This window comes from Petromyzon marinus, chromosome 75, assembly GCF_048934315.1.
Source record: "Petromyzon marinus isolate PM22_M1 ecotype Great Lakes invasive population chromosome 75, UKy_Petmar_22M1.pri1.0, whole genome shotgun sequence".
Classification (NCBI taxonomy): Eukaryota; Metazoa; Chordata; class Hyperoartia; order Petromyzontiformes; family Petromyzontidae; genus Petromyzon; species Petromyzon marinus.
The window spans coordinates 1,712,381-1,735,275 of NC_133741.1; the positions used below are offsets into that span (position 1 = coordinate 1,712,381).

Below are 22,895 nucleotides of genomic sequence, written 5' to 3' on the forward strand. Positions count from 1 at the left end.
CTGCCACGGCCGAGGTGTTGGTCCTACCGTGTTTAAGGTCTGCTTTGTGTTCACGAATGCGGTCCGAGACATGGCGTTTGGTTTCTCCAATGTAACTACTACCACAGAGGCAACTTAGTTTGTAGACACCAGGGTATTGTATGTCCGGAATCACATCTTTTACAGACGGAACCAGATCACGGATTTTATGTAATGTGTTGAAACGGACCTGGATCTTGTGTTTATTCAAGATTTTGGAGATCTTTTTTGTGATCCCCGCAATGTAGGGTAAAGTGATGGTTTTGAAAGGCTCCTCAAGAGGGTTCTTCTTCATGGTTTGAGTGATAGCTTTGCGGATTGTATAGTCGGAGTAACCATTAGCCCTAAGAGCTTGGTGTACGTGCTTGAGTTCACTGCTTATGTGTTCCTGGTTGGATATGCATTGGGCTCTATGATACAGAGTCTTGATGAGATAATTCTTCTGTGATGGATGGTGGTGGGAATCCGGTTTCAGATAAGCATCCGTATGGGTAGCTTTCCTGTAGACAGAGTGGCTCATTGAACCATCAGGTCTCTTTTTAATTAGGACATCCAAAAAAGGTATCTTGCCATCTATTTCGACTTCCATGGTAAATCTGATGGCTGGGTGTATGGAATTTATGTGGTCGAAGAATTGGTCTAGAGCAGGCCGGCCATGTGGCCAGATGACAAAAGTGTCATCCACGTACCTCTTCCATAAGGTTGGGCGCAGAGTGGCAGTCTGGATGGTGTCAGTCTCAAATTTCTCCATGAAAATGTTAGCTATAACTGGAGAATGGGGGGAGCCCATTGGGGTGCCCTCAGTTTGTTTGTAGAAAGTTCCATTCCAAGTGAAGTATGTATTGGTTAAACAGTGTATCACCAGGGGGGGGTACCTCAGTGTTTAGTCCTTGATGAACCAAGTCTTCAATGATTGCAATGGTGTCAGGTACAGGAACCTTGGTGAATAAGGAAACTACATCAAAACTGACAAGCAAGTCATCTGGGGACAGGGAAATACCCTTGATTGTCAATACCAGGTGAGTAGAATTTTGTACTGCAGAGGTGGTCTTTCCAGTGAAAGGACGCAGGATTTCAGACAAAAAACGAGCTAGTTTGTGGGTGGGGGAGCCGATAGTAGAGACTATGGGACGAAGGGGTGTATCTACTTTATGTATTTTTGGTAAGCCGTATAATCTTGGTGGCCTGGCAGCAGAAGGTTTCAACGAAAACTGTTTAGATTGATCAATTAATGCGGTTGAATCAGAAATTATTTTGTTGGTTTGTGTGACGAGGCTGTTGGTGGGATCTCTTTTTATTTTTGTATAACTACCATCGTCGAGTAATTCTTTAATTTTGTTGTTGTATTCTATTTTATCCATGATGACAGTAGCATTGCCTTTGTCAGCTGAGAGGACTACAATATCATTCCTTTTTTAATTTATATAATTCAAAACGCTCATCTTTGCTGAGGTTGCTAGCTGGCATCTTAGCGTTTTTTAGGGTTGCAGCGATTTCAGATCTTGCTACGTCTGCAGCGATGTGACCCAGGCCCCTGGGAGCAACGTCTACTTGGGCAATTATATCATTAACTGGTATGTGTTTAGGTGTGACTGCAAAGTTTAGACCTTTAGCTAAAACGGATTTCAGACCATCGGAAATAGAACTGTTACTGCGATTAATTACTACTTTGTTAACGTCTAACGTTTTGGTGTGTAGGTCCGGTCTTTTGTTGAAGAGGAGGTTAAATTTGGAAATCAGGTTTTCCTTACATTTGGTCGACATAGTAGCAGCTGAAGAGGCAGTCATATTGTATACATGTTCCCAATCCGATGTGGACATTGTTGCCGTCAATGATAAGTGTGATTTGTAGAGTGTCTTGTCTAACTGATCTAGTTCGGTGCGTATAAGTCTGATTTTTTTCTGAGATAAGAGCTAAGCTAGTTTTGAAAAGAATTCCTTTCGCATTAGAAGAAGTTACAGCAGCAGAGGTCAGTGTAAATGCGATTGGTATTACCCCAGAGTCGCGGCATCTCTTCAGGAAGGTGAGAGACTCGATCAGCTGAGCTTTCTTATCCCGGAGTTTGTTGAAGGATCTTAAAGTTATGTGAAAACCCTCCCCGTAGAGGCGATAAAATTTTGATTTAAAGCTTTCGTGACTGCAGTAATTCATATTCTTAGTTTTTTCGGTAAAGTCACGTTGAAGGGAAACAACAAAATAATAAAATATATATAAAACAATAAAACATTCTCACGACGTTTCGACCATAACTCAAACGGTCGTCTTCAGGTGTGTTGGTTTGCATAAATTTATTTTTAGAAAAAATCAGACTTATAAGCACCGAACTAGATCAGTTAGACAAGACACTCTACAAATCACACTTATCATTGACGGCAACAATGTCCACATCGGATTGGGAACATGTAGACAATATGACTGCCTCTTCAGCTGCTACTATGTCGACCAAATGTGAGGAAAACCTGATTTCCAAATTTAACCTCCTCTTCAACAAAAGACCGGACCTACACACCAAAAAGTTAGATGTTAACAAAGTCGTAATTAATCGCAGTAACAGTTCTATTTCCGATGGTCTGAAATCCGTTTTAGCTAAAGGTCTAAACTTTGCAGTCACACCTAAACACATACCAGTTAATGATATAATTGCCCAAGTAGACGTTGCTCTCAGGGGCCTGGGTCACATCGCTGCAGACGTAGCAAGATCTGAAATCACTGCAACCCTAAAAAACGCTAAGATGCCAGCTAGCAACCTCAGCAAAGATGAGCGTTTTGAATTATATGAATTAAAAAAGAGGAATGATATTGTAGTCCTCTCAGCTGACAAAGGCAATGCTACTGTCATCATGGATAAAATAGAATACAACAACAAAATTAAAGAATTACTCGACGATGGTAGTTATACAAAATAAAAAGAGATCCCACCAACAGCCTCGTCACACAAACCAACAAAATAATTTCTGATTCAACCGCATTAATTGATCAATCTAAACAGTTTTCGTTGAAACCTTCTGCTGCCAGGCCACCAAGATTATACGGCTTACCAAAAATACATAAAGTAGATACACCCCTTCGTCCCATAGTCTCTACTATCGGCTCCCCCACCTACAAACTAGCTCGTTTTTTGTCTGAAATCCTGCGTCCTTTCACTGGAAAGACCACCTCTGCGGTACAAAATTCTGCTCACCTGGTATCGACAATCAAGGGTATTTCCCTGTCCCCAGACGACCTGCTTGTCAGTTTTGATGTAGTTTCCTTATTCCCAAGGTTCCTGTACCTGACACCATTGCAATCATTGAAGACTTGGTTCATCAAGGACTAAACACTGAGGTACCCCCCCTGGTGAGACACTGTTTAACCAATACATACTTCACTTGGAATGGAACTTTCTACAAACAAACTGAGGGCACCCCAATGGGCTCCCCCCATTCTCCAGTTATAGCTAACATTTTCATGGAGACATTTGAGACTGACGCCATCCAGACTGCCACTCTGCGCCCAACCTTATGGAAGAGGTACGTGGATGACACTTTTGTCATCTGGCCACATGGCCGGCCTGCTCTAGACCAATTCTTCGACCACATCAATTCCATATACCCAGCCATCAGATTTACCATGGAAGTCGAAATAGATGGCAAGATACCGTTTTTGGATGTCCTAATTAAAAAGAGACCTGATGGTTCAATGAGCCACTCTGTCTACAGGAAAGCTACCCATACGGATGCTTATCTGAAACCGGATTCCCACCACCATCCATCACAGAAAAATTCTCTCATCAAGACTCTGTATCATAGAGCCCAAAGCATATCCGACCAAGAACACATAAGCCGTGAACTCAAGCACGTACACCAAGCTCTTAGGGCTAATGGTTACTCCGACTATACAATCCGTAAAGCTATCACTCAAACCATGAAGAAGAACCCTCTTGAGGAGCCTTTTAAAACCATCACTTTACCCTACATTGCGGGGATCACAAAAAAGATCTCCAAAATCTTGAATAAACACAAGATCCAGGTCCGTTTCAACACATTACATAAAATCCGTGATCTGGTTCCGTCTGTAAAAGATGTGATTCCGGACATACAATACCCTGGTGTCTACAAACTAAGTTGCCTCTGTGGTAGTAGTTACATTGGAGAAACCAAACGCCATGTCTCGGACCGCATTCGTGAACACAAAGCAGACCTTAAACACGGTAGGACCAACACCTCGGCCGTGGCAGATCATTGTTCTAATTCAGTAGGCTCACATGCCATTGACTTTTCCAAGACAGAGGTTCTTTGTAAGCCATCTGGCTTCCATGAGAGATTCGTTCATGAGGCTATCCACATATACAAGCACAGAGACAATTTCAAACGAGAAGATGGATTCTATCTTAACAATCATTGGAAAGATTTGATAAACCATTTCAGGTCTTAATTGATTGTTCACGCTTACAGTGGCTTTCAGACAGCATATATTATAAAAATTTCGTCTCCCCCCTCCTCTTTTCAGAATATAGATGGACTAGTCCTAAATAAACTGCTAAATCGTTGCGCGTGGCGCTAACGTTTTTTATAAATAAATAAATGTGCCGTTTAAAAATAAATTTATGCAAACCAACACACCTGAAGACGACCGTTTGAGTTATGGTCGAAACGTCGTGAGAATTTTTATATTGTTATATATATTTTATTATTTTGTTGTTTCCCTTCAACGTGACTTTACCGAAAAAACTAAGAATATAATAATAGAGAGGTGCTTAGAGGGGATCAAGGGAAGGCGACCGGGGAGAGAGGGGAAGGAGTGGAGGGGTGAGGGGAGGGAAGAGGAAGGGAAAGGGTGATGGAGAAGCAATGGTGAGGCTTCGAGAGAGGAGGCTTCATGTCCAGGGGCAATGTTGAGTTTATGGGCAGTGTTCAGTCTATGGGCAGTGTTGAGTATGGTGCAGTGCTGAGTCTATGGGCAGTGCTGAGTCTATGAGTAGGGTTGAGTCTATGGGCAGTCCTGAGTCTATAGTGCAGTGTTGAGTCTATGGTGCAGTGTTGAGTCTATGGTGCAGTGTTGAGTCTATGGTGCAGTGTTGAGTCTATTGTGCAGTGTTGAGTCTATGGTGCAGTGTTGAGTCTATGGTGCAGTGTTGAGTCTATGGTAGTGTTGAGTCTATGGTGCAGTGTTGAATCTATAGTGCAGTTTTGAGTCTATTGTTAGTGTTGAGTCTATGGTACAGTGTTGAGTCTATGGTGCAGTTTTGAGTCTATTGTTAGTGTTGAGTCGATGGTGCAGTGTTGAGTCTACGGTGCAGTGCTGAGTCTCTGGACAGTGCTGAGTCTTTAAAAAAAACACCAAAAATAATAATTGCATGGTTGGAAGTGGGCTATAATAATTAAATACACACTCTTTCATGCTCTCATAGTAAAGGCAAAAACCTGAGTGTTTATTTGGTCATGGCCTCATATCTACCAGGCAAGATGTAAACTTAAAGGAAAATATTGTACAGATCTGCTAGCGGAGAGCATTACGTTTTTTTTTAGCAATTAAATCTCCGCTCTGCTAAACATCGCCTTTACAACGTGTAAGAAAGGCAGATAATGGAAGACCCTGGTTCTTAAACGTCGAACAGTGGATTGGAGAAACACTGTCCAGGCTGGTGATAATAATACAAGAATAGGCTGTACCCTTTCTGGCAATAGAACAGGTGTGTTAAGATGGTCAAACACGAAATAGATTAAACATTTTGTAAGGCATCAAGTACTGCATTAACCACACACAGTACTTGTGGTCAACATGCAAACAACACAAGCTCTGATAACAATGTTACATGCGTTGTCTTTGAAACTGATGGGCCTACACCAGAAACAGCAGCCTTGTTCTTCATAGTGCGCCTTTTGGCGTCATCTGGTCGAACACCGTATGAGATTAGGCTCTAAGAAAAGCGGTCTCTGGTGTGGACCAATCAATTTCAAGGACAATGCATACATTATCAGTGTGTTTTTTGTTTGCATTTTGACTGCAGGCATTGTGGTTAATGTGAACATGATTCCTCGTAAAAAGGTTTCAGTTTTGTTGCCAGAAAAAAGGGTAAAAACGTATTATTACCACAGGCGTTAGCGAACAACGCCAAATGCGAACAGTACAAATGCTATTTTAATTTAGCGAATGCTTTTACAAGAAAAATAAATAATGAAACAAGAAAAATCTATAATTAAACAGGCAATGCAAGCATCAAATTATTAATACAATGAAACTAAAGTATATTTTTTTACCAGGTAAGGCCCACTGAGCTACGACGTTCTTTTTTCAGAAGCGACCTGGCTATTATAAATGATAGCTCAACGAAGTGGCTTATCAATTATAGCTCATGTTGAGCAGCTATATCTAGGGGACCTTTTATTTCCCAGTATCAAAATGCTGAAAACTAAAAAAGATTCAGCCTTCCCTGACTGCTTTTGGAGTCCCAAGATAGCGACGATCGAGTCATACTGACGATCGAATCGGTCACGGGGTCAAGGTAGAAGGTGAATTAGGACGAGGGCAGTCGCGGACTCCAGGATTCGGTTTTGTACTCCTCTAAAGAGCCTCAGAAGCATACGCGAACCAGAATACATCATTTGATTTGCTTACCTTTCCTGCTTTTCCACTCCTATCGTGTTTGTGAGTATTTGTGTGTTTGTTGTTGTAACGTTCTGACCCCGTGCCCCTACTGGACATCTGTAAAGAAAGCGAGGTGTCTGGGCGACATACTCATCCAGATGTAAACAAATTGTGCTCAAATATTTTTTGCCAGGTCGCTTCTATTAAATAAACGAATAGCTTAGTGGACTTTTCCTGGTCGAATAAATATAGTTTATTGGTAGTTTATTTGTAATTGTTTACCTTTCCTGTACTTTGCACTCCTATCGTGTTTGTGAATATTGTATTTGCTATGTTCTGACCCCGTGCCCCTACTGGACATTTGTTCAAAAAGAGCTTCATCGCTCATCAGATTCCTCCTGCAGCTTAAATATTGATTCTGATTAAAGAGCCTCGGCACCATACTCGACCAGATATTGATAACAAAATGCAATATGTAGTCAGGTCCTGCAATTTTTATATCAGGGCTCTGTGACACATTCGGCTACTAATGAGTTGTCATGTAGGAAACACGGTGGCGTGTAGCGTGGTATATTGACAAGGCTCGATTATTGCAACTCATTAGCAAGCTGCAGTGTGTACAAAATTATCTGGTGCGTGTCTTGATGGGTACTTCAAGATCCGACCATGTCCGTCTGGTGCTCGTCGAGCTGCATTGGCTTACGGTTGCCAAATTAATACATTATCCAGTCGTGCTCATTACACATAAAGTGCTTGCCACAAATGAACCACAATACCTTGTTGATCTCGTCAAGTAGCATAAACCATCATCATACAAACTCCGGTCATCCTTGCCAGCAGTGGCTTTTTGCTGGCCATAGAACAAAGACTGTCACCGCATCGTGCGCTTTCAGATGTGCTTCTGTGGCCGTCCGGAACGCTCTTCCTTTCGATATTAGGAAGCCGCTGGAGCCATGTACTTTTACATCATCTAGATTGACAAAATCATATCTATAGAACTAATTTTTGTGTTTAGTTTGTTGTCCTTCCGCCGCACCTCCGATTAGCACGGTTGGCTATGTACAGTGCGAAAGAAGTTCAACATACATACACTATACACTACAATACATACTTTATACTACGTACATTATACTACTGTAGTGGCGTAACGCACGAGGTTTGCAAACAGTGAGTGCATTTGAGGGCGAGCAGGAGCAAGCGTCAAGACATGGAGTAGCCGCCAGAGAGGCGCCAGCAATTAGGGGGAGAAGCGGTAATTAAGCGGGTGCATTTGGGGACAGGCAGGTGCGAGCGTGAGAACACAGGGTAGACGTCGGAGAGGCAGGAGATGGAGATGATAAGAGAGAGAGCACGTGCAGGAGGCGCCGCTGAGGCGCCAGCTAAATTGGGGGTAACTGAGGACCCTTAATGAGGAGGGTATATAAGGGTGTGTGCGGAGCAACATGGGGTGGTTTTTGGTTGGAGCTCAAGGGATAAAGAGGACAAGAGTCGGGGAGAAGAAGCCTGGGATCTTGCCCCCCACACCTCGTCCTCCCTAGCAGTGTTGGCTGATCCCCTGCTGGGGGCAAGGACGAGGGTGGAGGTGTGAGGGAAGCAGGACAGGCTAGCGGAGTATAGAGTGACAGGCTAGCGGAGTATAGAGTGACAGGCTAGCAGAGGATAAAGTGACAGGCTCGCAGAGTATAGACAGAGGGAGTTCGGAGCAAGGGTGTGTTGTGTTCGTGCAAGGAGCATCCCCATGGGATGCGAAGGTAATGAAGTGACACAGGAGAAAAGCTTACACTACTATAAACTGCACCACGATACTATCATTTAAAAATAATTTCTTTAGAACTGCTCTTTGTGTATTAGTTTGTCGTCCTTCCCCTACAATACCGATCAGTGCGGGTGGCTACGTACTGTGCGATGAAGGAAGTTCGACGTACGTAGGAAGGAGATGACTGCGGGTTTTGTGAGCAATGGCAAAAAACTGCGCCCCACTTTCTGCAGACATGGAGTATTTCATCAATTGCTGCAAAGTGAGAGGTTTCGCAAACGTCGTCATCAGGGCGGAGCAGCTTCCCATCACGAAGGTGGTGCGCATCGAGAACCTCAAAGAGGAGGGGAGCGAAGATCACCTCATGCTTTACTTGGAGAACAGATGCGGGCCTAACGTTCAGGTGGAGGCGGCAGAACGTGGATCGACGGCCGACACAGCACTGATACACCTGTCCAGTGTGCAAGGTAATGTGATGCACTGATGTGGTCTGTGCGACTCCATTGATAAATAACGCTGTGTTGGGTTAGATCGCCTAAATCTGCTCTGCACTTTTAAATCTAAATTGAAAACGAATTTATTTTTATGTTTAGTTCATTGTCCTTCCCCTTGCACCCCCTATTTGCATGGTTGGCTATGTACGGAAGGATAGAAGTTCAGCATACATACAACTAAAGAGACCTACAGACACTCATACCCATAGCTACCTACAGAGACCCATATATACACCCATAGAGCGATAGCACCCACAGAGACAACCATAGAGGCACTCATAGAGACCTACAGAGACCCACAGATTAGCATGGTTGGCTACGAACGGTGTGAAAGAAGTTCAACATACATTCGACTATAAACTACAATGCACACTATACACTACATACACTATGCTGTACACTGCACTACTATACACTATACAATACTTTACTAAATTGAAAACTAATTTCTTTAGAGCTTCTTTTTGTGTACTCTTTGGTTCTTTCGGTAAAGTCACGTCGGTAGAAATTATTAACAAAGCAAAGTCGTAACTTGCTGTGGTGCTTCCATTCTTCCCTGACGTTTGGCTGTTATCTCCGACTCTCTGAGTTGCATTGCCCTGTTAGGTGCCTCTGCGTTAACGGGCCGGGCTCTCACTAACATTCCCACCTCTGCTCCCTTAGCCTCGATGTATCGATGGTTCTGGCTGTGTGATGGGCTGTGTGTCTCACTGGAATGACCACCATTACGGTGGTTTTCTTGCGTGGACGCGCTTGCCTCACAGCGCAGTTGGCAGCGCCGCAGCTTGTGTTACACATAGACATGACATTAACTTGCTAATCCCTCTAATCTCCCTGCCTAATCTCTCCTATCAACATAGTGCTGCTAATCTCTCATTAACACTGCTGTTGTGCGCATATGCGGGGCCGATACTCTTATACGGCGACGGAACCTCATTTCATGCTAATCTCTCTCCCTAATCTCCCCCATTAACACAACTGACGTGCTTGCGTCCGGGGATGGAATTTCTTTCCAGCTCAGACCCCGTTTGCTTGCCCATCGCCACGTAAATAACCTCTTGTTGTAACGGCTCTCTCGCTGGTTCAGCAGTTCTACTGCTGGATTGTTTTTTCCGCCTGAGGACGACCACTTGTGTTGTGATCGAAACGTCGTGATATGTTTTTTTTTGTTTTATTTGATTTTTCTACCTACGTGACTTTACCGAAAGAACCAAAGAGTATGGATTCCTGCAGTCACGAAAGCTTCAAATCACTTATTTTTGTGTTTTGTTTGTTGTCCTTCCCCTGCACCTCCAATGAGCACGGTTGGGTACGTACGGTGCCTAAGAAGTTCAACGTGCACAGCACACTTGAATGTAAATGTGTCATCAACCCACCTCTAGCCGACAGCCGATCAGTGACGTTCGTCATGTTGGCAAAACATGCTAATTTTTCGATAATACAGGTTTTTTGGGTTAGATCGCGTAAATATAAATGTGTCGCTAAACCCGCCACCACCTGACGCAGCTGACCAGTAAGGTTTTTCACGCAAGCAGAACATGCTCAGATTGTCGATGTTGTGGATTTGTTCCCCAACACACCGGTGTGCTGATTTGTTATCTGGCTGCCACCTGACAATGCTAGTTGTAATTCCTGGTGAAACGTCGTGCTTGAATTGTGGATGTTGTGGATTTTCTCTCCAACACACCGGTGTGCTGTACTACTTACGGATTGGCATATTCTGTTTGCGTGACAAGCCTTACTGGTTGGCTGTTTCGGGTGGTGGCGGGTTTGGCAACACATTGATATTTACGGGATCTAACCCAAAAAACCTGTTTCGGGTGGATATTGGTCGCAAAAGCTTCTGTGTTAAACATGCCAATTTATTTGTCACTTGAGCACACAGGTTGCGCGTTGGAGAACCGGCAACATATTTCCAGTTTTGAGTTCACAATGCTTGATTACATCAACCAACTTCATCACCAATGAGAGCCATCACAAAGCAAGGACTCTACCATGACCGCAGCCATATAATGTCAGCTTGTTTTCAACAACAATAATGATTGTCCAATTAGTGTTTAAGTTAATAAAATGTAGTTTGTTATTTAACAAAATTAACATTTGTAACAGAGAATGTATTGATATTTTTAAATACAAATGTCCATAACAAAAAAACACACTCAGACGTAAACGGGTTTTAAAATTCCTAAAATGGGTTTCTGTTTCAATGAACTGGCTTTTTAAGTTAAAACTCACCAAATAAATTATCGGACAAATCGCTCAAAACGAAATACAACTGATTATATCGATTGTTATTCTTTTGATTTCGAACAAATACTAACAATCAACCGATTGATGATGCACATGCTCAGTGATAATAACACTTTCCTGGCTGCTGCCAAGCAGAAGAATCGGCCCACTGAGTAGATGATAGCAGAGCCACAGCCAATCAACATCAATCAAACTCAGCCCACTAAGTGGACGATAGCAGAGCCACAGCCAATCAATATTAAACTCAGCCCACTTCGTGGATGATTGCAAAGCCACAGCCAATCAACATCACTCAAACTCTGCCTACTGATAGAATGATCGCAGGGCCACAGCCAATCAACATCAATCAAACTCATCCCACTGAGTGGATGATAGCAGAGCCACAGCCAATAAACATAAATCAAACTACGCCCAACTGTTGTAAAGATATGGCAACTACTGTACTGTAGGGTGATCACGCAGATTTCAGATTAAAGTGGAGCCACATATCTTTTTGGTTTAAGCACCGTCTGACTTGTAATAACATTTCCATGAATAACAATTTGTATAACTGCTTTTAGATTATTAATTTGGACTTAAGGGGAAATCCATGAGTTTATTAATTTGTCAAAATCTGAGATGCGCGGTTAATCCACAAATTGAATAAACCGCACGTGGATAATCGAGAGTCTGCTTATATCATTTTGTGGCAGACATAGGGCAGCCTTATATACAAAAGGAGGAAGATCTTGAATTTGCGTTGGGTAGAAATTGACGGCTAATCACATTTTTCGTGTGAAAGTGATAGTTTAATGTGTTTAATTTCAAGACAACACCCACCTTATCGATTCTTATCACCTCTGGTTGGCTATATTCAGTGCAAAAGACGTTCAACATACGTACAACATACATACATTTTGTATAAGTTGGAATGAATCAATCACCATCATACCAACAAGCGAAAACTTTTATTACTGGAATGATCTTCCCGTTTACATGAATCACTTCCCCTCCTTAAGCCCCTTATATGTTCAAATTCCTTTGCACAAACTACAACTTCGCATTCAGGTGGTCAAGCCCAGATAGCCATGTCAGGAGCAGTAGCAGAGTAGTGTATAATCATCATCATCATTGATGTGATGACGCTATTAGTCTATGGATCTATGCGTTCTGTAGGTTTCTGTGGATCTATATGAATCTTTGGGTTTCTGATCCTGGGTCTACATGAGTATCTGGGTCTGAGTCTCCACGGATCTCTGCGAGTCTCTGTGGGTGTCTACACATCTCTGTGAGTCTGTATGGGTCTTCGAGTCTCTGTGCGTCTCTGTGGATCTCTATGTTCTTGGTTAGTTTGGTAAAGACACGTCGATAGAAAATAAAAATAAAAAAATAAAGTAAAAATAATAAAAGCAAAAAACCCACGACGTTTCAATCGCAACACAAGTGCATTTGGGGCAAGCCTCCAAATGCAACTGCTTATAAGGGTTCCCAAAGTGAGTGGGCGGAGAGACTAGGGTTGCGAGGAGGAGAGCTGTGCGTCATAAACAGCATGGGCGGGGCAGCCACTGCTAATGTAGGAATAAAATGCGAGATAGATGTGGAGCTGAAGGCGAGGGGCGCAGTCCAAGTGTGTTAGACAATGGGGGGACGGAGGGGGTAGAGATATGGGGAGAGGGGGGGGGGGGGTAGAGATAGAGGAAGAGAGGGGGAGTAAAGTGAGAGATAGAGGTGTATATCTATGGGTCTCTATGAGTCTCTTCTTCTTCCGTACTGCTGTTGATGTAGATGCAGAGCAACAATTACAATGTCACATTCAGGTGGTCAAGCCCATACAGCCGCGTCAGGAGTAGTAGCGGAGTAGTGTATCATCATAATCGCTGTGATTTCTCCCTCATTTGTGGATCGGGCCGTTGTGTCGTTATACGTTATATTGTCTGTTCTGGATGACCACAGTCGCACACTGGAGAGTTTTTCATTTTACATTTTTTCATCAGGTATCCGCATATACTGCAATGGTTTTTGCAGTGGATGATGAGCAGCTTCGTGGAAGATCAAACCCAGAGATCTTCTGTGTTGGGATATCCAATGTATTACCATTACCTTTATGCTTTGAATGTGGCGCGTCTAATATTTGTACATCGATTTATTTAGTGCGTATGTATTTTAAATACTGTGATCATAACAATTTGATCGTGCATCTGCCTTTGCAGATGTTGAGAAGGTCCTGAATGGAAAGTGGACCTTCAAAGGAAAAGCTCTCACGGCCCACCGTTACTATGAGAAGCATCGGTTGGCATTAATCTCTTTGGACGCGGAAGAAATTGAGCTTCCGAATCCTCAGACCATTTCGGTGGAACCGCGCTTCATGGAATTCATTCTGAAACGCCCTGACGAGTTCGATGAGCTCTTGGCGCAGAACAAAGCGACATTTCTGTGGGATAACCAACGTTCCCCTCAGGTCCTGCAAGTCGCACCAGCCTTGTCTCTCCGCACGTCGAGTTACGTTGTGCGTAAAAAATGGCCGCAAGATATTTGTGAACATATCCAATTATTTCTCGGCAGGTATTCCCACCACTCTGAGCGAGTGAATGCACACATATTCGACGACCTGGCTTCGAAGATTCTCCGATGCCAAACAGACACCGTTGAGATTACTTCGGATGAGAGGGACAGTCGGGTTGATGTCATTGGTCCAAAGTCCGAGGTGGAAGCTGTCGTGAAGCAGTTGTCCACACTCAAAGAGAGCCTGATGGCAGAGCTGGACAAAATACAAAACCTAGCACAGTTCCAATTAACTATGAAACAGGGTTGCTTGGATCTGATGAGACAGAGCACATACGACACAAAACTACAACAACAATTCCCCGAAGTTGACATGCGCCAGGACCTGCAAAAAAACACCGTGGCTCTCAAAGGACCCAAGGAAGTTTGTACGGCAATGTACACCAGGCTTGTTCAGTTGTGTATGCAGTTTTCTTTTACGCAATTGAATGTTTCCCAAGAACTTAAGTCCTTCATTCTGGGCCTAAACCATGACGATTTCGTTCAAAATACATTCATCAGGGAAGGGATAAAGGCCACGATTGATGACAGGGAAGGTGTCGTCATGGTGATTGGAGCGAGCGTTGAAGATATGACCAGAGCGGTTGGAGCGATTGGTAAAGCGCTAGTAGACACTAAAGTCCAATTCACACAGGACTTTGACATAAAACAGCACGGAAGTGATTGGGAAGAATTCTTGGGAAGTCTTAGAAGCAGTGATGTCCACGATGGTCTTACCGGAGCCGATAAAGTCTCTTTTGAAGTGCATTGTGATAAGCAGGTTGACAGGGAAGTAGTTATCGTGGGACTGAGTGACGTCACTGATGGGGTCGTACAAAAAGTAAAAAAATTCATCGCTGATCACTCAACCGAAACCGTGTTTATTCCAATCAATTCAAAGGGAGTCCTGAAATACATTGATAAATTTAGTGACCTGCACAGCCAACTACCAGCAGTTAGCAAGCTCATAAAAGAAGAGAAAAGCGATCAAAAGATCGGCTACACAGTTACTCTGATGGCTAAAGACAAGGATGAGGTGGTCAAACATTTTAACAGTCTCTCTAAGAGCATTGTCTCGAAAAAGAAGTGCATTCAAAAGCCAGGAGGTGCCAATTTTTTACACGACAGGGGCACCATATTCTTGGAATTCTTGGAGTTGAGAAACAAATCCATTATTATGATAGAGCCACGAGAAGAACAACAGGAGACCTGGCAGAATGCCTTCAGGGCTGAAACACCACATGGTGTTTCAGCCATTAATGGAATCACAGTGTCTGTCGAGAAGGGGGAGATGCAGCTTCGACATGCGGACGCGATGGTCAATACCGTGGATAAAAACCTGAAGATCGTCGGTCACCTGTCCAAGACGTTGGTGGACGTGGGTGGCCAAATCATTCAGAGTGAAAGAGATAAGAAAGTCGCTTCAAACAGAGGCCCATTCAAATCAGGAGACGTGGTGCTCACGGGCGCGGGGACGCTGCCATGCAAGTTCCTGATCAATGTGGTTGGCATCAAGTGGGATGTCCATCAGCCACCGACTCCGATGCTGAACGGCCTGAAGCACTCGGTCACCCAGAGCCTGAAGCTCGCTGCGGAAATGAAGTGCCAGTCCATCATAATCCCCGCCCTTGGCACCGAGAGGCGCTTTGGCTTCCCACTCGCGCTGTGCTGCGAGGCAATCACTGCAGCGGTGGGAGGTTTCTGCGAGAGGCATTTGGAGGAGCCAACGTCGGTACGGCGCGTGGAGCTGATGAGCATCGACAACGCCACGGTGATGGAATTCAAGAAGTGTTTGAGGAGTATTCACGATGGGGGTGATCGCAGACCCGTTGCCAGAGGCGAACTGCCGCTGAATGCTGCAGAGAGCGAGGAATCGTTGGCTAAACATCGTCATGGGCGCGAAGCGAGTGCCAGTCGCGTGCCTCACGATGCTCAGCAATCACCACCTGGACCCGATTACAAACAACAGCAACGAACAAATACGGTAAGACGAAACATTACCAATAAATAATGTTGTTTAACACCTACTGCTTCTCCCCATGCCCTGTTACGGTACATGTATAAAGTTACGTCTCCCAGTAAAATGTAACGTTGCAAAGCATCTAGATACAAAAAAACCTAATAATACAATGCCAAGACTCTGTGCAAATACATTTCACTTTGACTTCATGGAGAGTGTGAATGCTAACTGCATCATCTCAAAACGTTGTGCGAAAGTAACACGACGTGGATAATGCATAAAGAAGATTGTGGTATGTTTTATGGGTATTTTTTAATTCAATGTATGTTTAACTAACCTCGCACCGTGCATAGCCAACTGTGCTGATCGGAGGGTGCGGAGGGGAAGGACAGCAAACTAACACACAACATGCATGAAAATAAGAAAAGGTCTGAAAAAAATGAGAATAGGTTTTACCCTTTCTGGCAATTAAACAGGTGTTAAGATGTTCAAACACCAAATATAATTTTTTTTCAAAGAATCATGTCTGTGTAGGGGTGATTGTTACTCACCATTCAGCAGGCCTGTAGTTTCACCTATTGTCAATAGGGGGCAGAGGCATTACCTCGCCAGGGCAAATGTCCATGGGCCAGAAAGGGGCCAATGGCAGATCCCAGTAAATGGATCCTGGGACACATTCCCCAGGCTCCCGGGTGGGGGGGAACTGGAGGAATGATGTCACCTTCCAGAGAGTTCCAGAAGGAGGGCATGGCTAGGGCGGAGCAAGCCACGTTAGACCAGTGATATAAGCCAGAGCACTCAGAGCTCTGGCTCAGTTATCTCCACACTGAAGACTGAAGACCGGGCTGGAGAATAGGACCCTAGACCCAAAGCTCCGCAGTCCTTCTAAGGGCCGGAGCTCAATGAGGCCAGTGGTCACGGGAGAATAGGTCCCTGGAGAATAGGACCCTGGACCCCAAGCTCCGCAGTCCTTCTAAGGGCCGGAGCTCAGTGAGGCCAGTGGTCAGGACCCACGGACCAGGAGGTCGGGTTAGTCAGCCTCCCCTTGGTGCCAGCCGGAGGACGATAGGGAACGGGTTACCAGTGTTAGATCCCATATAGTTCGGAGGCCATACCTCCCTAGGTATCGGGTGAGGAGACCGGTATACCCTTCGTGTAGGGACCTTGTAGTAAAGACAATAAACCAAAGTGTTGCCTCATAAGAAGTTCATTTGTCAGTATTTACAACACTCCATCTGTATTAACCACACACATTACTTGTCGTGAACATGCAAACAAACATGCTCTGATAACATGGCATTGTCTATTGAACTGATTGGCCCACACCAGAGACAACCTTCTTAAGTGTCTAGTCTCAACCAGTGTTAGACCAGTGAACGCAAAAAGACGAACAGCACAAAGATAACGCACTATCAGAGTATTTATGGCTCAGGGTGAGCATCGCAGGCTGAACACCACATGCAGCTCTAAAGAAATGTGTTTTTAATTTAGTCTAGTGGTGCAGTGTATGGTAGCATATACTCTTTGGTTCTTTCGGTAAAGTCATGTAGATAGAAAATTTTACCAAAGAGTATGGATTTCTGCAGTCACGAAAGCTTCAAATCAAGATTATATACTCTCTTCAAATCTAGATTCAAGATTATATAGTAGTGTAGTTTATAGTAGTGTATAGTATAGTAGTGTATCGTAGTGTATAGTAGTGCGGTGTATAGTAGTGTACAATACGGTAGTTTATAGTAATGTAGTGTAAACTAGTGTATAGTGGTGTAGTGTATACAGGCGACCCCGGCACTTACGACATAATTGGTTCCTGGACGAGTGTCGCAATTCGAGCAGTCGTAAGTCGAACCTTCGTTTCCCATAAACCCAATGCTATACGTTGGAGTTCCATTCATGGAAACCCATTACATACCATACAAATACCAATATTGACCAGGAAAATAATTTAAATAACCCTAACAAACATTTATTGTAACTTAACATAACCTTTACCAAAATTTATTGAGTAACAACAAACACTTACATATGAAAATCGTTAAGTACGTTTATGCACGTGCATCACATTTCCTCTTCTCAGACGTAGCGAAAAGTGAAAATTTGTAGCATATTTACAAAAAAAGTTAAGAACGTTGAGAAAGAGATACTGTTGCGTTCGCCCTCGGCGCAGCTGCAGATAGAAGAGCAAATCACCGCCATCTGGTGACGAGTGTGAACGTAACATATCGCCTGTACAATGCACTATGCACTTCCGAATGTCGGTCCAAACAAGTAACTGGATGCACGGACGGGTTTGTTCGTATCTCTGAAAGTTCGTAAGTCGAATGTTCATAAGTAGAGGAGCCCCTGTATTGTTACGTCTTGTAATAGGTACAGTATAAGATTATGAACCCCGTCTGGTCAGCTTGGTCAATATCTACACTTGTGTATAAATATATTTATTTCCACAATGTGTTTTCATTCATGTTTAACAGATGACACACCTGCAGTCGAATGTGTATAAAACCAAGTCTGGACTGAGCATGAACGTTGTGAAAGGAAATATAGAGAACGAAATGGTAAGTTGACATTTTTTTTAAACATCAACTTTCCGTTCACTCGTCCTTTCATTCTATACCAAAGACGAATACCCCCGTATAACCTTTAACAGACTGTTGGGGCAAGTGCTGTTAGCGAGCGCCTGTGATGGCCGGCAAAGCACACGAGGGGGTGAGTTGCCAGCACCACGCCCGGGCGGCCTTTGTCTCCCTAGTGGCAATGTTAACGCACCACACCAGGTACTCGTTTGAGGCTGAGTCGACCTAAGGGAGGCCCAGGACCGGTTCAGATAATTGTCACCGGTGTTGGCCGTGAGCGGTGGGGGGGGGGTGGCAGCGACTGCGTAGCGATTCGCGCGCTGCGCTACCAACCCGGCGAGCCGAGTTCGATCCCCGCTCACGGCCACCACCGGTGACGATTATTTGAACCGGTCCTGGGCCTCCCCTAGGTCGACTCAGCCTCAAACGAGTAACTGCTGTGGTGTGTGAACATCGCCATTTGGGAGACAAAGGCGGCCGGGCGTGATGAATCTAAGTCCCGGGCGAAGCTGGGTAGTAAAGCTAGTATATAATATATTCTTCCAATTTATATATAAAATATATTTAATAATATATTATTACTATATATAAAATATATGCGTGAGGGGCTACCTTATATATACTATATATAGTATACACATAATGTATATATATGCGTGGAGGGCTATGCAAGATCCTTCTTTCTCCCGACTTTTACTGAATTAGCGACTATGGATGGGTTTTAACCCCGTATGTCCAATACTATGTTAGTCTATAACTACATTTTATGATTGTTAGTTGAGTTACTGGACCATGTATTGGGTGTAGAGGAAGACCTTCTCACAGTGACAGAGTCAATAATCAAAAGATTTAATGCTTAAAATTACTCACAATTACGTTATCGTGCGTCTGGATTTCATGCCACCCTGATAGGTCTAGGATTTGCTTTGTTGGTGGATCACGCTCCATTACGCTGCTCTATATATGGTAGCCAGATGCCTTAATCGGGTATGGTCTATTGGTAGACTGCAGGTGATTTTTATGAAGAAATTTGTTTAGTTATTTTTTTATTAACATTGTTGTCCATAATCGAGGTTTTTGGGTTAGATCATGTTAATTTCAATGTCGTTAAACCCACCACAGCCCGACACAGCAAACTAGTAAGGTTGTCACGTAAACAGAACATGCTAGTTTGTTACTAGTATAGCACACCGGTGTGTTGGAAAGCAAATCCACAACATTTACAATTGTGGCATGTTTAACGACACATTCATATTTACGCGACACAAAAAACCCTATATTATGGAGGTAAACATCCACACAAAAAATTACAACAAACAACGTGAAAACAACAGAAAGTTCAACACCAAGTCACGTCGGGAAGCCAGACAGACCCACGCTACTCAAGCCCGTCCAGGGGTCGAGTCGGAAGATGCATCGTGGATCGAGTTTAAGGTCGTAAACCGATCCACATTCCGGTGTTCCCTCGTCATTCGCGATGAGGACACGCTTCGGAGATGCTCGTGAACAGCAACATTTCGATATGAATAATATTGGCCTACAACAACGTATCTTTTAAATGAATTGCATTAAATAAATATGTTAATGAACCTTTAAATTTATGGAAATTAGCATAATATAAAAAAGGTTATAATAAAACATTAAGTAAATAATAAGAGTTAAAGCATAAATAATAGGTTATTAATTAACTTACCTTAAATTATAATTATGCTGTGCATCATCACTTTCTCTCAACCACCTTATCTCTCATCGCATTATCTCATTACTTTATCTCTCATCATTTTATCTTTCATCGCTTTATCTCTCATCACTATATCTCTCATCTCTCGTCACTTTATCACTTTCTTTCTCTCTCTATCTTTCTCTCGATGGCAGTCGTGCAGAGTTCCAGGTGCAATATACGCATCGCAGATAGCAAGTTCGTGAATAACGAGGGAACGCCATGAACAAACATCGTAAATGTGGATCGTCGTGAATTGGTCGCAAACGCTTACCTACTAGAGCCGTGAAAAGCGTTTGCCTGTTCCTGCGTCGCGGAATAATTCCCAGTATGCGCCCTGCCGTGCTTCTCCACGCACTCGTCAAACATTGTTCCACTTTTCACGACGGGTCCCGTGTATTGGACGTCTTGAGCGAAATGATGATCTCATGAACAGGCAGACGTGATCGTCAACACGGTCTCCAACAACCTCGACCTGTCCCAAGGCGCCGTTTCTGCAGCGCTCCTTAAGAAGGCTGGGCAACTACTGCAAGATCTCACCTGGAAGGTTTCAAAAAGTAAAACGCTCGCGGACGGAGACGCCATGGCTGTGAGATGGAGTCAGCCCACCCTGTCCTGCAAAGAGGTCTACCACACCGCCTGTTGTCGATGGAACTCGAAAAATGCCACAAAGGTAAACTATAATTGGGTATCACAAAAAAGGCATGAGAACCACATGTATGTGCATACGTTGACCTTCTTTAGCACCGTATGTAGCCAACTGTGCTCATTGGAGGTGTGGGGGTAAGGACAGCAAACTAAACACAAAAAGCAGTTGTAAATAAATGAGTTTGTCAATCTAGATGATGATTTAAAAGTGCATAGGTACAGTGCCTTCCTAATATTGGAAGGGAAGAGCATTCCAGAAGGCCGCAGAAGCGCACCCGGAAGTGCCGCGCGGTGATACGGTGACCGCCGTCTTTGTTCGGTGGTTAGCCAAAAGCTGCGAGGATGATGTTTTATGCTCCTTGATAAGATCAGCAAGGTATTGTGGTTCATGCAGTTTCAGCATTTTCCATTGTTTTTATACCTCTCTTGAATGGGATCTTTATTACTGTAGTATGTATATATCCACAATAGAGGTTTTTGGGTTAGATCGCGTATAGAAATGTGTCGTTAAACCCGCCACCACCCGATAGCCACCTAGTGAAGGTTTGTCACGTAAACACAAATGTGGCCAATTAACTTGTACAGCACTAATCTGTGTGTTGGGGAGTAAACCCACAACGTTTCGCCAGAAATTGCGAAGGCCTATGTGTTAAACAGTATGTATGTTGAACTTCTTTCACACCGTGCATAGCCAAATGTGCTTATCGGAGGTGCGGGAACTAATGAACGTTAGACTAAACACCGGACCACTATGTAAACGCGAGACACCAACATCACTATCTACACAAACAGACATTTGTCACACTCTCTACTTTCCATTCATCGAACATTATACATCTGCAATGTAGTTGACTTGTACATCACGAAACTAGTGTTAACGTAACCATTAAAAGTGAAGTTCAATAGAGAAAGGCAGTTTAACACGTAGGCTTTCGCGACCAATATTATTCATTATGAAGGTTTTTGGGTTAGATCGCGTTATTTATAAATGTGTCTTAACCCTCCACCACCCGACATGGCCAATCAGTAAAAAAAAGTGTCACGTTTAACAAAAAACAAAATAGTTCACTACTTTACCCCACCGGTGTGTTGAAAAGTGAATCCACAACATTTACTATTTTTGAGTACGACGTTTCGCTGGTAATTACATCCAGCACCATCGGGCAATTTGCCAGAATAGTGAAGCCCTCCACTTGCTCCCGGTCTTAAATAGAGGAGCAAGGGTGACGTCATCATTTAACCCATTTAGGTGCAGTGATTTGAGGCGGAGGGGGGTATTGTAATTATATGATAGATTAGCAATCAGTCAATTGTTATGATTAGTAATCAGCGAAACGTCGTACTCAAAAATTGTAAATGTTGTGGATTCACTCTTCAACACACCGGTGGGCTAAAGTAGTGAACTATTTGTCTCTTGTCAACGTGACACATTTTTTACTGATTGGCCGTGTCGGGTGGTGGAGGGTTGCGACACATTTCTAAATAACGCGATCTAACCCAAAAACCTTTCTTAAAGGAAGAAAACTACCCCACCACATTGTTTTATGCCCGCGGTTGTGAATTTGCAAAAGTTAAATGAACGCCTTTGTTTTCCCTCATCCATAAGGTTTTGGAGCAAATCATCTCAACTTGCCTCAACATGGCCAGCAAATCAAACTATGGCACCATCGCCTTCCCGGTCATCGGCACCGGTTTCCTGCAATTCCCTAAGGAGGTCACCGCTGAAGTATTTTTCTCCGAAGTGAAACGCTTTGGCAAACGCAACCCCCGGTCGTCACTTACAGCAGTGAGGATCGTCGTGCACGGGCAGGATGAGGAGGTGTTCAGAGTGAGTGTACACCACCGGCGCCTGCTATTCTCCCTTCCCTGTGTTCCGACACAAGAATGACAAAAAATAACCGAATAATGAATAACCCCCCTCGACTGATGAAGGCTCGACTTGCGACCCTCCCCCCCACTTTTACGACCTTCATTTTAGTGAGTTAGACGCTACCCACCGTCCCAAAATTACAAACCAAAACTCGTATCTATGACCGCCTAATGACTGCTGCCGACGCCGTGTCAATTGGCTCGTATTTTAAGAAGCCTCAGCCAGTCCAGGCCCATGTAGAAAAGCACTTAAGAAGTTTCAAATTAAGTTTTAATAAATTAAAATAAATTAAAACTTAAGAAGTTTTAATTTATTTAAGAAGTTTTAATTTATTTTCGTGGTTAATTTTGGAATTTTATGGTACGTAGCGGGCTTGCAGGAACGGAACTCCCAATTTATAACATTGTGCCGTATGGGAAACAAGGGTTCGACTTATGACAGGAACCAATTAGGGTGCAGGTGGGTTTGTCGTGTGTATTGCATTTCGTTCACAATGTTTTCATTGTCCGAGAAAGGCT

At 43.6% G+C, this 22,895-nt stretch overlaps 1 protein-coding gene across 3 annotated transcripts in view; it reads left to right on the forward strand.

The window, feature by feature from the left end:
• LOC116957472 (protein mono-ADP-ribosyltransferase PARP14-like) overlaps positions 1–22,895 on the forward strand; it is a 109,922-nt gene that overhangs the window by 43,316 nt on the left and 43,711 nt on the right. For all 3 annotated transcript variants that reach the window (XM_076056254.1, XM_076056253.1, XM_032979642.2), the window contains 5 exons: positions 8,576–8,809; positions 13,276–15,590; positions 18,038–18,121; positions 20,296–20,532; positions 22,114–22,335. In XM_076056254.1, coding sequence (XP_075912369.1) covers positions 8,576–8,809; positions 13,276–15,590; positions 18,038–18,121; positions 20,296–20,532; positions 22,114–22,335 — 3,092 coding nt within the window. The remainder of the gene's footprint in view (positions 1–8,575; positions 8,810–13,275; positions 15,591–18,037; positions 18,122–20,295; positions 20,533–22,113; positions 22,336–22,895) is intronic.